The sequence below is a fragment of the Rhodofomes roseus genome, assembly GCF_022264815.1.
Source record: "Rhodofomes roseus strain CIRM-BRFM 1785 chromosome Unknown C8Q71scaffold_14, whole genome shotgun sequence".
Classification (NCBI taxonomy): Eukaryota; Fungi; Basidiomycota; class Agaricomycetes; order Polyporales; family Fomitopsidaceae; genus Rhodofomes; species Rhodofomes roseus.
This window is the reverse complement of record NW_025952970.1, coordinates 765,142-778,623: the sequence shown is the minus strand read 5'-3', so window position 1 is coordinate 778,623 and position 13,482 is coordinate 765,142. Positions and strand designations below refer to the sequence as shown.

Below are 13,482 nucleotides of genomic sequence, written 5' to 3'. Positions count from 1 at the left end.
TCTTCCCTCCCCGCTGCTCGCCCGCCCCCGCCGCCGGTACCAGTCGACGCCCGCGCCCGAGACGAGTCCGCCGACACCCATGAGCCGTGCGTTTGGTGCATAATCGGTCCACGTATGTCGCATTTACGTTTTCAGCACCTCTTCGCGCGCATTCATCGACACAAACACGCTGCCAAAGTCTCCGCCCCGACCCACTTCCGCCCTCGGGTCCATCCGTCGCGTATCGGAGCGTCCTAGCAACGACATGGGACGATCCACAGGACATGCGTGGACGTTCTGCAAGTTGTCCGGAGGCATTCCGTGCGCGGGACGCCGCGCGGCGCCGCGTTCTCTGGGGCCCAGCCAAGTCGCCCGAAGCCAGCCATATCCCGCCTCGCTGATGTCGCGGACCATCGCCGTTTGGCACTGCGTGGGTACTCAACACTCTCAAAATGCTATACCAGCCCGCCCGGCGTCGTTTCGTGCACCGGACACGGCGCGGCGAGGTTTTCTGTGCCACCCAGCCAAGTCGCCCGAAGCCAGCCATATCCCGCCTCGCCGACGTCGCGACACACTGCCGTTTTGCACGGCCTGCGCACCCAACTCTTGTGCAAAGCCATACCAGGCAGCTCGAGACCAATTCGCGCACCGGACATGGCGCGGCGAGGTGTTCTGTGCCACCCAGTCAAGTCACCTGAAGGCAGCCATGTCCCGCCTCGGCGACGTCACACAACGTCCCCGTTCTGTACTACACCGGTAGTCAAGTCTCGTACCATCATCTACCAGCCCGTTCGACACGGATTTTGTGCACCGGACGTGGCGCGGCACGACGCTTTGCACGGTGCGTTGTCACGCACATCATGACCGCTTCATTCTTAATCACCAACTACGGTCGTCTAGCCTCTCAGTAACAGAACACCGTGCAGACACCGGTTCGCACGCTCTTCGCGCGGCGGGTGCCCATCTCAGGGCCGGAATACGGCCAACTCTCGCGTCCGGTGTCCGTCGTCCCCCCGCAACGCACGCCACACCGCACCCACACGTCCATCACTACCCTGCGTGCGCTGTCCAGACGCACCCCAGGAGTACGCAGGAGCGGGGGGAACCGAGGACGGTCGCTGAACGAACCGGCGCGGAGTACAAGCGATGGTTGAAGGAGAGGAATGCAAGGATGAGGAGGCGACGAGACAACGATGCGGGAATGTAGCCCGAAATCGGAGCGCGGGCGAAGGCATCAGCGCGCCCTCGGTGACCATACGATCTCCGTGCCGCCCCTCGATCTCCACCACTGCGACAACTGACGGCCACGCCGCGCAATTCGACACGCCTGAACACAACATGTACGTCAAACGGGCGGTACGCTACGTACGTACTTACTACACTAACCTTGGTCCTGTACGACGAGCGCGGCTTGCTCTAACAATAGAACACGCCCCCGCGAACCCCTCTGCGAAGACCTCGTCAGCGGTGTTTCGACGGCACGACGATGCTACGTACCGGCAGGACCGTATCGCAGCATTCTGCGCTACGTCTGGTCCCGGGGGTGCCCCTGGACAGCAGCGCAGCGTACGGCACGTCGGGGAGCCAACCGGTACGTATTCTGCATTCGCGTCGCGACGACACTTACGCTGACGAGCGACACGTCGCGTCTCCCCACGCGTTGTGCACGCGCCCTTCGGCGACTTCAACATTTCGAGAGCGAACGTGTCAGCAATACACGTCGTGCGACGAAGCGGGCTCCCACTTACCGTCGTAGGGCGGATTCACGATGCACAAGACGGGACGAAGACGCAGGTCGAGCTGCAGTGGCCCATCCACGGCCTCCCCTTTTATCCTCGTCCTTCGCCCGGGATCCCACGAAGCCGTTCCATCGACCGCGCACGAGCCGCGTCGTGTCGTGTCGACGGATACAACATGACTGTTGCAACCCATACCCGCCCTGGCAACCCTCGCATAGCGCGGGGATCGCTAATCGACAGGACGTCCGTGCGCGGCGCTCGTCGAAGTTGCCACGCCGCGCGACATGAAAGCAGCCCGCACAGCTTGCGATTCGATCACCCGACACAGCGGTGCGCCGTGCGTGTTCGCGGCATTCTGTACCGCCCAGCCAAGTCGCCCAAAGGCAGCCATATCCCGCCTCGCCGACGTCGCGGAACGTCGCCGTTTGCCACTACGCGGGAACCCAAGACTCTCAAAATGCTACATATTAGCCCGCTCGACACGGTTTCGTTCACCGGGAGTGGCGCGGCGCGACATATGTTGTCGCAGGGAATATGGGTCGATCACCACCTATGGCCCTCTAGCACCTCTCGTCAGCAACAGGACACCGGGCAGACACCGACGTGCACGCTTCAAGACGTGCAACAACCAGTCGGCACCGTCTCAATGCCGGGCCACCAACAAATTACGCGTAGCCCCCGCGCAACTCAGTCATGATGCGCCGCACGCACACACCCCCTGCTACTGCCCGACAACACGTCCCGTGAGCGTTACGTCGTAATGTTCCCTTCGTCGCGCGCGCGCGTTCGGCGGACACAGTCCGACAGCACGCGGGAACGGGGCCGAAGCGAGGACGAGGCACGCAGTGGGCAGTTGACTGGAGACGTGGACGGAGCGAGACCGCACGGTAAGTACACGTACACGGCTGTGGAACGAAGCTACTGACCGCACCGAGGCCTTCATCCTCCCCGCCCTCCCCCCTGTTCGTCGTCGCGCAGTGCGCCCGCCTGCGCAGCGAGGACTAGCCCACGCCAATCGTCAACCGCGGCCATGGGGGAGCAGCACAAACACTCACCAGCCCTTGTCGGGTCGGCGACGTCCAACACGACCATGACAGGGTGAACAGACAGCGCAGACGTTAGCAGCCCGCGACACCGAACAACGGGTACGAGCTCACCGCAAGCTCTTCACCGGCACGGCGAGTAGAACAGACGAGATGCAGGCACAGGGGGAAGGACGCATGGCAGGACTTCACCCAAGACCCGCCCATATATACTTCTCCGCGCCTCCTCGCACGCCAATCACAGCGTCTTGCAGATGCTGATTGTCCGCTTGGACAAGGACGGCGACTACCTCGGTGGAAGGACCCGCCCTAGCAACGCGCGCAGAGGCTTAGCCGAGCGGACCCTGACCTAGCAAGGCGTGGCGCGCGACTATCGCGGCGGTTCATTGCAATTTACTCGCGTGCCGAGAGTTGCTCTGCGCGCAGAACGTTCCGCGCAGTGAGTGCGGCGCGCCGTGGCTGCGGGCCAACGAGTCGGATGGAGACGAGCGGGCTGGACAGAGCACTGGGTACCGCACGATGAGACTGGGCTCTTGGAGCTGCGTCTCGTCGCGCCGTATAGGTGCTCTGGTGCCCGAGCTTCCCCAGAGGAACGCGCTGCACGTTTTGCAGACGAGCCCGTCAGGAATGCGTCGTGGATACGGTCTCGCGTGATGGAGTTTCAGACTCATGTCGCCGAGCGCACCGTCATTCTACTACTCTCGGCTGGGGTTTGCCTCTCCTGGTCGCCGTCCGTGTCTTTCGCAAGATGTTCCTAGGCTAGCGGGATGCGGCGACTCGGACTTGGATATCCGCATGCGACGGCAGCGGTGTATCCGGCGCGGCGGGTCGTTCACCAATCATGACGGCGCGTAAAACTCGGTGGCCTTGTGTGGCCGCGCAATGCAGGGCGCCGAACTGTCTGCAGTTGGAGAGTCTGGCGTGCACACGACGGAGCACGCTTGCTGCTGCTTGTGTTGTGCGGCCGACCGACGCAACTGACAAAGCACCACCGCGCCCGGATTTCCACTCACGGTATCTTGCACAGACAGCAATCCAGAGTGTCACGTCCGCCGCTTCGCTCGGCTGTTGCACGACCGCACGAATCATCGCCCGACTTCGTGGGGAGTATAACCCACTCGTTTGGTGAGGCTTTCTGAACATCCCCACAAGTCGCTGACGTGCGATCACTGCAGGACCATGGAGGATTCGGCTCGAAACGGTGCTGACTGTCAGCGTCAGGCGCAGTGCGACCCGCCTGTCTGAGCATCGCCGGGGCCCTTGCTACGAACACCGCCGATTGGCAAGCGATGTTTCGTGCGGGTACCTCACTGTTCGCACGCTCGAGTCGTTCGTCGGTTCCATAACAATGCACGGACGTTGTTACGGGTGCAATTGCGTCCGTTCTGGTTCCAGTGCCATCGCAGCTCTACCGAGATTGCGATTCATAGCGGCCGGTACACGGTGTTTGGGAGTGGTTCCACTCATTGCGAGAGATGAGCAGAATCTGCTCAGGTCGATTTGCGTGCAGGCCGGCTCGAAAAGCAAGAGCTCGGAGACTACAGATCGGACATGCGACACGCCGTGGATTGCGGGTCTGTACGTCGTGCGTGATGAAGACGATAACATCTACATTGCCGTACGGGCATTTGCAGACCCAGCGCAGAGACAGCAGGACCCGTGAGTTCGCTTGGTCTCGCCTTGTACTCTCGCAGATGGCAGACAATCTGCAGCACGAATTGAAGCATCGGACACGCCATGCGTTTGCATCTGTACGTTTCTGTGTATTCGTTACCAAGCTGGGCGTCCGCGGTCGACGGCGGAGACTCGCTATGTACGATATGTTACACACACTGTTTGCGAATAGGATCAGTTGGGACGTGTACCGCCTCGTTTCCATTGTGATTGCATAGTGTGTAATTATACTCAGCCCTGTACATATTCACAGGGCTCTATGTTCGCGGCGAATGTTGAGCACACACCATCGTCTGCACAACAGACTTTTGTCGAAACATGGCCATGAATATGTCATCACCACTGTCGAAACGCATCAGCGAATAGTAGGTCAGCGGAGGCGTGAACCATTGGGATGAGGATATACTGCAGTCGTACGCGGCAGCGAACCTGTTGCTAGACAGTGCGGACAGCTTCGTACGCCAGTAGTCACCGCCGTCGATACTAAGCCGTTATGATGGCCCACAAAATGATCGCCACGGTCAAGCCAGCCTTGAGCTTGCTCGGTGACCGTTTCGTAGACATTCACCGGCACAGATAACGGTACCAAGGACGAGCCAGCGGTCCCCTCAACGTGCACTACTTTGCAAGTGTCATTTCGAAGGACTCGACGAGCCTGAAACATACCACCCGAATCGGGTCAAGTATAGCTTTACGCTCATTTCAATGTGTTGAACGGCAATCCCATTCCAACGTGGCTCCTACTACGGCACGACTGCACGACGCACCCGGGCTCATGATGATGACTAGGAGCACCTGCCTCCCTTGTAATTGTATGCAGATGGTATTATCATCCGTGACACGGGCCGTACTGGATGGGACAACGACACTACTATCGCGCCACCCCGCAGTGTCATTGGCTCGGCCATGTGTCAGTAGAGAGTCGAAGGAGCCCGGGGGACGAAGCGACCTATACTACCCAACGTATCGCTACTGCGGCCTGAGTTCTGACTACACGGAACCCTCGAGGGATTGGCAAGCTTGGGGCTTGTATCTGCTTGGGCGAGCAGATGTCATGGGCGTCGCTACTTGGTAACACGTCGCCTGTGAGCATGCAGACGAGAGCGGCAGGGAACTGGCTCGCCGTACTAGTGTCCGAGTCTTCTGGCGGCAGATCCGTCTAGTTCACTCCACGCCGTACAGCGCGGTGCGGCGATAATGTGATCTGCCAGTGCCACCGTAAGTTACGTGTACCGTAAAGGGAAGTGCATGATAGTCGTTGGCAGCGGGCATACCTATTGAGAGATATGCACACGCCAGTGAGAGCGTCTGCGGCATCCACAGGGTTGTTGAGCCGAGGACCCGGACCGAGCCACGATAGGCCTACGGAGCTGCGCTAGGCTTAGGTGAGCATCTACCGTCTGCTGCGAAGCCAGGGGCTACTCATTCGATCTCAAAAATAGCAAGACGCCGTGCAGGTACGCTGCTTCCAGCGCCCCGAACCGCCGCGTCGATGTTACGTAGTAGCGGTGAGCAGCTCTGGAACGAGCAACGCAGACCGTCGGCATGGTATTGGTTTGCCGACTGGTTCACCTCTGGAAGCTGTTCGATCTCGGGCATTGAGCATTCACAGGATACATATAGATGCACCTTGTCCTGCTGGCCAATCTTACATCCACCGTCGCAGCAGTACTCCCCCCACAGCGACCGCCGCGAACACCCTCATGCTCACGCACAAATTACTCACCCAGTCACCCCGCCATCGGCGGCGACCTCTCCGGCCCATTCTCGTGATCAAGCACAAGCCCCTGGCGAGCCCCAAGGTGACCTACAGCTCGCGCCTCGCGAAGGAGAGAGGGGAAGTACGCCGACTGTTGACAGAGAGACTGCGTATGTACTGGCAGACTCTCATACCCGATCATGGACTAGTCTGACCGACGCACCAATCCAGAGTTTTTCACCGGCGACCCAGTCGCGCGAATGCGCTGGAACGCGGAGGATTTTTTCACCTTCGTTGCCACCAAGTACGGTGTCCGCCTTGAAGGTTGGCCGCAGCACCTTACCTTCGCCAATCTCAGTCGCGTCCCAGGCGGGATTCGCACTATGCGACAGCTGTGCGGTCGCATCCAGTGCGGTTTTATGCACTTTGATCGACTCTCGCGTGAAGAACGCGATGTGCTCACCGTCGAGAAAGCTGCTCCCGGGTGGTATGTTCCGCGCCCGCGCCGTGCTACAAGGAGCGACTACGGGAAGCAGCGCGTGCTTCCCTGGCTTCGGCTCTCAAGGCCGCCAAGACAGATCCGCATGGGTCCGAAAAGCAAGCCGTATGTCGACGACTCTGATGCGTATGAGACGGAGGTCGAGGACATCGAGGACGGTGAAGCGGAGGTTGACGGCGGTGGCGGCGGCGTGTCGGACATCGAGAGCGCGTCCGGATTCGACAATTAGTACTTTTCTTATGTCTTCGTGTTTTCTGAATGTCATACTGTGTCGCGACGCGTCGAGGCAGCGGGGATTGGCAGCGGAGGATGGATGTTCGGGGCAACGCGCGAACGCGGTCACTCGCCACTGCACGCCACAAGGCGTCCGGCTGCCCGATTTGGACAGCATCACGAGGCCTCCTCCGTGCGGGCTTGACAGCGCGCTGCCAGCCTTCGTCGCGCCGTACTGTTTCCTAGACTCTGTCATCTCCCTCGTCAGCTGTCTCGTCCTGCGAGGGATCAATGCTGTGGCACTGGGTAATAGTCAACAGTTCTGGGCTTGTAAGTGGTGGCCAATACACTGCCGGAACGGCGAATTGAAAGGTGGCTCTTAGTACTATGTCCAATCACAGCACTGGGGCCTCGCGCGCTGACCTAACCTAGTAGGTTCCCTCGGAAACCTATCCGAATTCGCTGTCCCCCGGCGGCATGCACTGACGCGTTTGAGCAGCAGGATCTGTTCCTTGCGGAGATCCTCGGAGTATGTATCCTAGCGAATATGTATCATAGTGAACTTGAGCGACGACTCATCGGCGAATAGGAAAGCCGAGGCGCGGACCATTGCGGTGAGGGTACACCGTGGTAGTTGTACGTAGCAATGTTCCCGATGTATTCTGTTGACTTGTTCTAGTGTGATCTGAGATTGTACTGGTTCTGTCTTTACGAAATCAGTTGTCCTGGCGGCTTGGCTTGTGAACAGGAGATTGCATAGTATGGAGGATGTCCCCAATACTGTACAGTCTGCTGTCCATAGGACAATCTGGAGGGGCTGTGTCAAGAACCATGAGCACTACAGTCTGGGACGTGGCTCCCAGACCACAGTTGAAAGCGAAGCTGACACATGAGGAACTGCCAGATTTGGAATGAGATGACAGTGCGCGCATCAACAAGCCAGTCTTGTTGGATACAATTCAAAGCCTCGGCTACTCGTTTAGATCAAATTCTCTGAGTCAGTGTGATCATGGACCCGTCCAGGGTCGGAGTTCTGAACGTATTGCTAATTCACCGAAGACAACCGATCAGTTGTGATTGAGTAGCAACGTACACTGCATGGTCATTAGGTAAGTCCTGAATCTGTGTATTCTGTGATTGCCAGTGTACAGCCTCTAAGTCTTGACACTCACCCTACTGACCTACGCCACGACCCATTTGTTCAACCTCCTCCTTGTCGATGCAACTGTTCATACACAGTGAGTACTAGTATATCTTACTGAGGTTGTAGAACACTTATCTGCTGGCGCGTCAGTGCACGCAGACAGTCAGTACTGGCGTGCATCGGAGAGACATCACGAGGTTTAAGGGCGTGAGGTGTGAGAACGGTGCTCACGCATGAAGTCCGAGCCTTGAAGAGAAACTATCTAAATCTGGTAGATCCAACTGGAACGAAGAGCTCGTTCATATTCAAGACATTGGTGTGTCCTTTTTGTTGTGGTTCCCAACCGTTTCTGTCCCCATTAACTCTAGCATTTCCGTTGAATTGATTTCAAAAAGCTTGGTTCAAGCCACTGCGATACGTTCAATCACGACCGGAACCGAAGGCGGTCTGTGCCGCGCGGTATCCAGCCGTTGTCTGGTAGAAGACAGCGACGGAAAGCTTGGTCCAAGGGAGAGCTTGATGGTGCCAGCGCGTCGGACATCGAACCTGAGAGGGCTCGTGTCAGCAGAGCTGTGACAGCGAGGTACGTACTCGAGTAGTGCAGCGAAGTAACCTCTGTTGATGAAATCATCAGCGAAGCATCTCTCAACCTTCGCAAGTATTCATTGCGCAGACAAGCAGAGAACGTACTGTAAGACGCGGAGCGCGCTCCCAACTGGATGACCGATTCTTCAACGCACACAAACTGGATCGAGAGGGAGTCACGCTCGAACACGCGCTCAAGTCACAGATTGCCTGTCAAGAGCTTAGACCGGGTTTGCAACCACATTACAGGATCGCTCGTCTTCACGGAAAATCACTGCCGACGCGCGGATCGGTAAGCACTGCATGCGTATGAAAAAGGATGTATAGCTTATGTGGTTGTGTGCAGTATTCGGTCGGTGGACTGACCATCGGCCATCCGAAGTCTCGTGTTGGTCGAGGCCGGTCTCAGCAACTTGTAGACTGTGACAGCTGACCGCTTGTCACTATTTGACGGCGGGACACGCGTAATGCGTTGCTGCAATAGCCGCTCCGAGTCCGGAGGTCGGCCCTTGTCTCTATTTGGTAGCTCAGTTACTGACTTGACGCGTGAACAGGTGGTGGTGCCCATCGAGAACGCAGCGACGACATGTATCATTGACAGCATTCGGATGGCGATGGTCGTGACCGGTGCCGCCCGAGACACAATCCAGACAGCAAGCACAGATTGGACGCACGACAGTGGCGGCCAGCGAGGAGGAAACGAGTCGATCGGCCCATCTACAGAGACTCGCGGCGGAAGAGTGAAGCGCCGACATTGTTTGGTAAGTCTGCGATTATTCAGCTCTAGGACGTTGATTGCTTACCAAGCTACAGACGCGGCTTAATTACGAGCGGGAGCCCGCTCCCTCAAATGAACGACTTGAAAAGGTCACGTATATGCTTCGCCGGCTTGCGGGGCATGCGGGCGGGAGGTGTGGCTAGAGCGGGGGTGTGACGAGTGGCCCAGCGAAGCTCAAGATGGGTACGTGCGGCCCGGGGCGAGACGGGGACATGGTGATGAGCGCAACAGCTCGGTTGACAGTCGAGCGGTTGCGTCGACTGCGGTGCTCTCTCCTCGACAGGTAAGTCTTGAGTTTATCCTCTCGAACCGGCTGCTGATGAGAGCGATCATGCAGGTGCACGACATCATGATCGTGCGGTTCCATCGCACTCAAGAAGTTGCGCGTATGAATAGCGGACGGAAACGTAGGCTGCAAGCGCAGTATCTCCCATCAAGCGGCACGCTAGGCGGAGATGATCGCAACACATAGGGATATCTACGGGGGAAGTGGACTTGGAGTGATGAGTACAGGAGAAACGAGAGCAGGAACGCATGGGCTGTAGGTGGGTTTTGCGTCTGCCTCGTGCGATGCTTGCTGACGGGACCGTGGACTCGAAAGCTCGATGTTGCACATTCGGGGGTGATCTTCTCGGGCACGTAGCCCATTCCGTGAGTGGACCAGACGGCGAGACGCATAGGACAGCGGGAATGACTGGACTAGCGTGAGATGATCTCGAACGCTCGTCGCTGCGTGCTTTAATGTACCTCTTGTTTGCACTCGCAGACGGACTGTGCTAATAGAAGTACTGTACATAGAGAGGCTATATACGAGTAACGACGCACCTTGAGCTTGAACGGATCCCCGCGCCTCGAGTTCGAACGGATGCCGAGCCTTCTCCTATAGGCAGAGCGCTGCGAGTACCCTGTATACATAGAAAGAGGCCCGCCAGCGCTTTGTACACCTAGAAAGAGGCCTGCCAGCGCGTTCTACACCTAGAGAGAGGCCTGCCAGCGCTTTATAAACCTAGAGAGAGGCCTTACTCACAGTTTCTCCTCGGTCGTCGTACCCTTCCAGCGCCTGTTGTCGCCGCGCCCGATCCCACCTCAGCAGCCTCCCGCTCGGGTATCGCCTCCGCGAACTCGACGCCCGCGAGCCAGTCAATCGCCACGAGGAAGTCTCCACCCTCGCACGCTTCTTGCCATGCCTGAACCACTGGGGTAGGATCGCGTCTGCACCGTGCTTGATGTCCATCTCACGCTTGAACTCGGGCTCGAGTTCGCCTTCCGTGGTGAGCATCCACCCGCCGATGAGCCAACACCACGGTCCGATGAAGCCCAGCCAGAAAAGGATGCTTGCGCTCGTCATCCCCGCCCGCCCTGCGAGGTACGATCGGCTCTGGCTGCGCGAGAACGCACGGGGGGTGTGGAACTCGTAGTTGCCACTCCCGAAGGAGACGCCCCTGAGCCAGCGGTTGTAGATGTAGCTCTCAGAGCGAGAGCCACCCGAGGAGATGGAGCGCGGGCGGCGCGGGATGGCGCTGGGAGGTGCGGGCAGGAGAGGCTGTGTGAGCCGCGGACTCGTGCTGGTGCTCCCGGCGTGTGTACTGGTTCCGGCGTGCGAGGGCTCGCCCAGGTCAATGTCGTACAGCCCCTCTGGGAGGCCGCTCGTCCGCACTGCAGGCGTGACGTCGACGCTCGACGTGGTGGAAATAGCATAATCCCGTGCGTGCACTGGGCGTTCCTCTGCATGCTGTGCGTCGCCACCAGGCTCGGGCGTGGACACGTCGCGAACAGAATGCACGGAGGGTGCGGTGACGAAGCTTCGCGAGGTTCGCGCAGAGGAGCCGTCCTCGTATATGACGGAGTACTTTCCCGGATGAGGACTGCCTACGACGGTGGGCAGCGTCGGCGGCGGGAGACGCGACTTGCGAATGGGCGGACCGATAGTCTTTTGGAAGTCGGGCCGGAGGTCCAGAGGCGGGATAGCGGGCACAGAGGCGGTCGTGCTTGTCGACGTTTGGCTGGTAGTACGATTGAGGGGCCGATTGATGAACGCTCCTGGATATGCAGCGAGGTCTGTAGCGCATCGTCAGCGAGAGATGTGTGGAAGGGGTGTCCTATCGACTCACGTCCGTCATGCACCCTGGTGGATTCCGGCGTAGGGGGCACTGAGTCCGTCGACGGCCTCCTTCCGCTGGGGAACCGCACACGTGGATCAATCACTGGGAGATGCCTCGGAGGATAGAGTTCGACGTTCTCCCTCTTTTCCGGGCTGTTCCGCCTCGACAAGTCTTCTGAGGCTGTGATGGACGGGGTGCGCAAGGACTGCGAACTGTGTCGATGAATCGACGCTGCCTTTGTCGCTGACCCGGGATTCAGCAGCAGTAATGATGGTGCTGACGCAGAATGACTCTCATACTGCGAACTCCATACGGAGTCAGAGATGGGACTGGGACTCGGATTCACGTTGGGTGTCTTCCACGAAACATGGGAAGGGGCGCGTCGCCTAGCGTCCATCACTGCGCTAGCATCGACGGACGGTCTTCGCTCTAGACGCATCGTCTCCAGCCCGAGACCAGAATCATCTGCACTGGTCGCCGCACGCGCCTCGCCATTCGTGTCTTCTCTGGCACTGTCCGCCGACGCGCGGTCTTGTCCGGGATCGGGAGCAGGGCTGGCCTGCAGCATGCGGTAAAGCGCGCTGAGCATCTCGCTCGACGTCGAGAGCCGTCCTGCGGGCGCCCTGAGATAGCAAAGAGAAGAGAGTTTCAAGGAAGAGAGTTCCAGATGCCTCGAACCTTGCCAGGGCTCGGGAGGAGGCTTAAGTACCGAGCCGCGCCACGATGCTCGGCGGAAAAGGGAGGTTGAGGCAAGCTGAACTCGTGTATCTGGCTAGCGTGACGCCATGCTCAATTACGATGCTGGCACGAAGACGTGCGCCGCAGTCCAACGAGACGGTCAGCCTTGAAATCGGTCATATCCTGAATGACACAGCAATCGCCATGCTGGATTCCCTGGATGAGGAGGCAATGCCAGGCCACATAACGTCGAAGGACCTGCATAAGAGCACATGTATGAGCAGATAGTGACGGAGGTGAAGGATAGTGGTCGAGGCAGTGAACTTGAAGCAGAACAACACGCACATTTCATGCACACCCCGGGCCTGGCCAAGCACGTGTGGTGCTCAAACAGCCTAGTGCATAACTGCCATTCAAGAATCGTGAGTCGAAACATAAGAAGGTCATATCCCTACGAGCAGGATGTCATAATCCCTACGAGCAGGATATCGCACGAAGTCGCTGATTGTCACACTAATTCCGAACGATTACTGGTTAGACGCTCGAGTACATATCCAAAAGAGGCAACGCTGTCACCGTCTAGACGCCCAATGCCAGGGCCGCCCATGATCGCGCGTGCGACTGCAGCGGCCGGTGGCTACATACCTCCTCCTTCTGAAGGCCTGATCTGGCTACTTACCTGTTCTCGCCCCGCGTCGTCAACGCCCTCGGGCTGGGACGCGACGCGTGGCCCAGGCTGCGGCGTCATGGGCCGCCGGAGGCGCTCGCTCAGACCGCTCATTGGCTGCAGCCGCCGCGTCGACGATCGCGCCTTTTGCCCGTCGTCGCCTCCAGTCGACCTCTTCCAGTGCACCCATGCTCCGCCCTCGACGCACGCATCCACTGCCCGTTCCGCGGTCTCGTCTCTGCTCTGTTCCCCGCTCTCGCCGCCGTTCTTCCCTCCCCGCTGCTCGCCCGCCCCCGCCGCCGGTACCAGTCGACGCCCGCGCCCGAGACGAGTCCACCGACACCCATGAGCCGTGCGTTTGGTGCATAAACGGTCCAGGCATGTCGCATTTACGTTTTCAGCACCTCTTCGCGCGCATTCATCGACACAAACACGCTGCCAAAGTCTCCGCCCCGACCCACTTCCGCCCTCGGGTCCATCCGTCGCGTATCGGAGCGTCCTAGCAACGACATGGGACGATCCACAGGACATGCGTGGATGCTCTGCAAGTTGTCCGAAGGCATTCCGTGCGCGGGACGCCGCGCGGCGCCGTGTTCTCTGCGGCCCAGCCAAGTCGCCCGAAGCCAGCCATATCCCGCCTCGCCGACGTCGCGACATACCGCCGTTCTGCACGGTGTGCGTA

The 13,482-nt window shown here is 59.0% G+C and overlaps 4 protein-coding genes across 4 annotated transcripts; 2 read left to right on the top strand and 2 right to left on the bottom strand.

Annotated features, from left to right (window-relative positions):
* Positions 1 to 777: 777 nt before the first annotated feature.
* C8Q71DRAFT_767910 (uncharacterized protein) lies at positions 778 to 1,786 on the bottom strand (the record flags this gene model as incomplete). The annotated part of the gene is made up of 7 exons (XM_047924232.1): positions 1,728 to 1,786; positions 1,555 to 1,661; positions 1,473 to 1,528; positions 1,379 to 1,436; positions 1,058 to 1,355; positions 897 to 1,034; positions 778 to 811 (listed from the first exon to the last, which is right to left on the bottom strand). Coding segments are annotated over exons 2-7 (615 nt in total), but the record flags the coding sequence as incomplete, so codon positions are not given.
* An 83-nt stretch (positions 1,787 to 1,869) lies between these two features.
* On the top strand, positions 1,870 to 2,612 carry C8Q71DRAFT_134537 (uncharacterized protein). Its single transcript, XM_047916503.1, has one exon. It carries the CDS (start codon positions 2,003 to 2,005, stop codon positions 2,477 to 2,479), a length of 477 nt encoding a protein of 158 aa, XP_047777458.1. The 5' UTR covers positions 1,870 to 2,002; the 3' UTR covers positions 2,480 to 2,612.
* A 3,526-nt stretch (positions 2,613 to 6,138) lies between these two features.
* On the top strand, positions 6,139 to 6,888 carry C8Q71DRAFT_908788 (uncharacterized protein; the record flags this gene model as incomplete). The annotated part of the gene is made up of 2 exons (XM_047929010.1): positions 6,139 to 6,304; positions 6,366 to 6,888. 2 exons carry the CDS (start codon positions 6,139 to 6,141, stop codon positions 6,860 to 6,862), a joined length of 663 nt encoding a protein of 220 aa, XP_047777457.1. The 3' UTR covers positions 6,863 to 6,888.
* A 3,334-nt stretch (positions 6,889 to 10,222) lies between these two features.
* Positions 10,223 to 12,450, bottom strand: C8Q71DRAFT_872019 (uncharacterized protein). Its single transcript, XM_047928343.1, has 2 exons — positions 11,465 to 12,450; positions 10,223 to 11,411 (listed from the first exon to the last, which is right to left on the bottom strand). The coding sequence occupies exons 1-2, from the start codon at positions 12,042 to 12,044 to the stop codon at positions 10,360 to 10,362; spliced, it is 1,632 nt and encodes a 543-aa protein (XP_047777456.1). The 5' UTR covers positions 12,045 to 12,450; the 3' UTR covers positions 10,223 to 10,359.
* Positions 12,451 to 13,482: the final 1,032 nt, after the last annotated feature.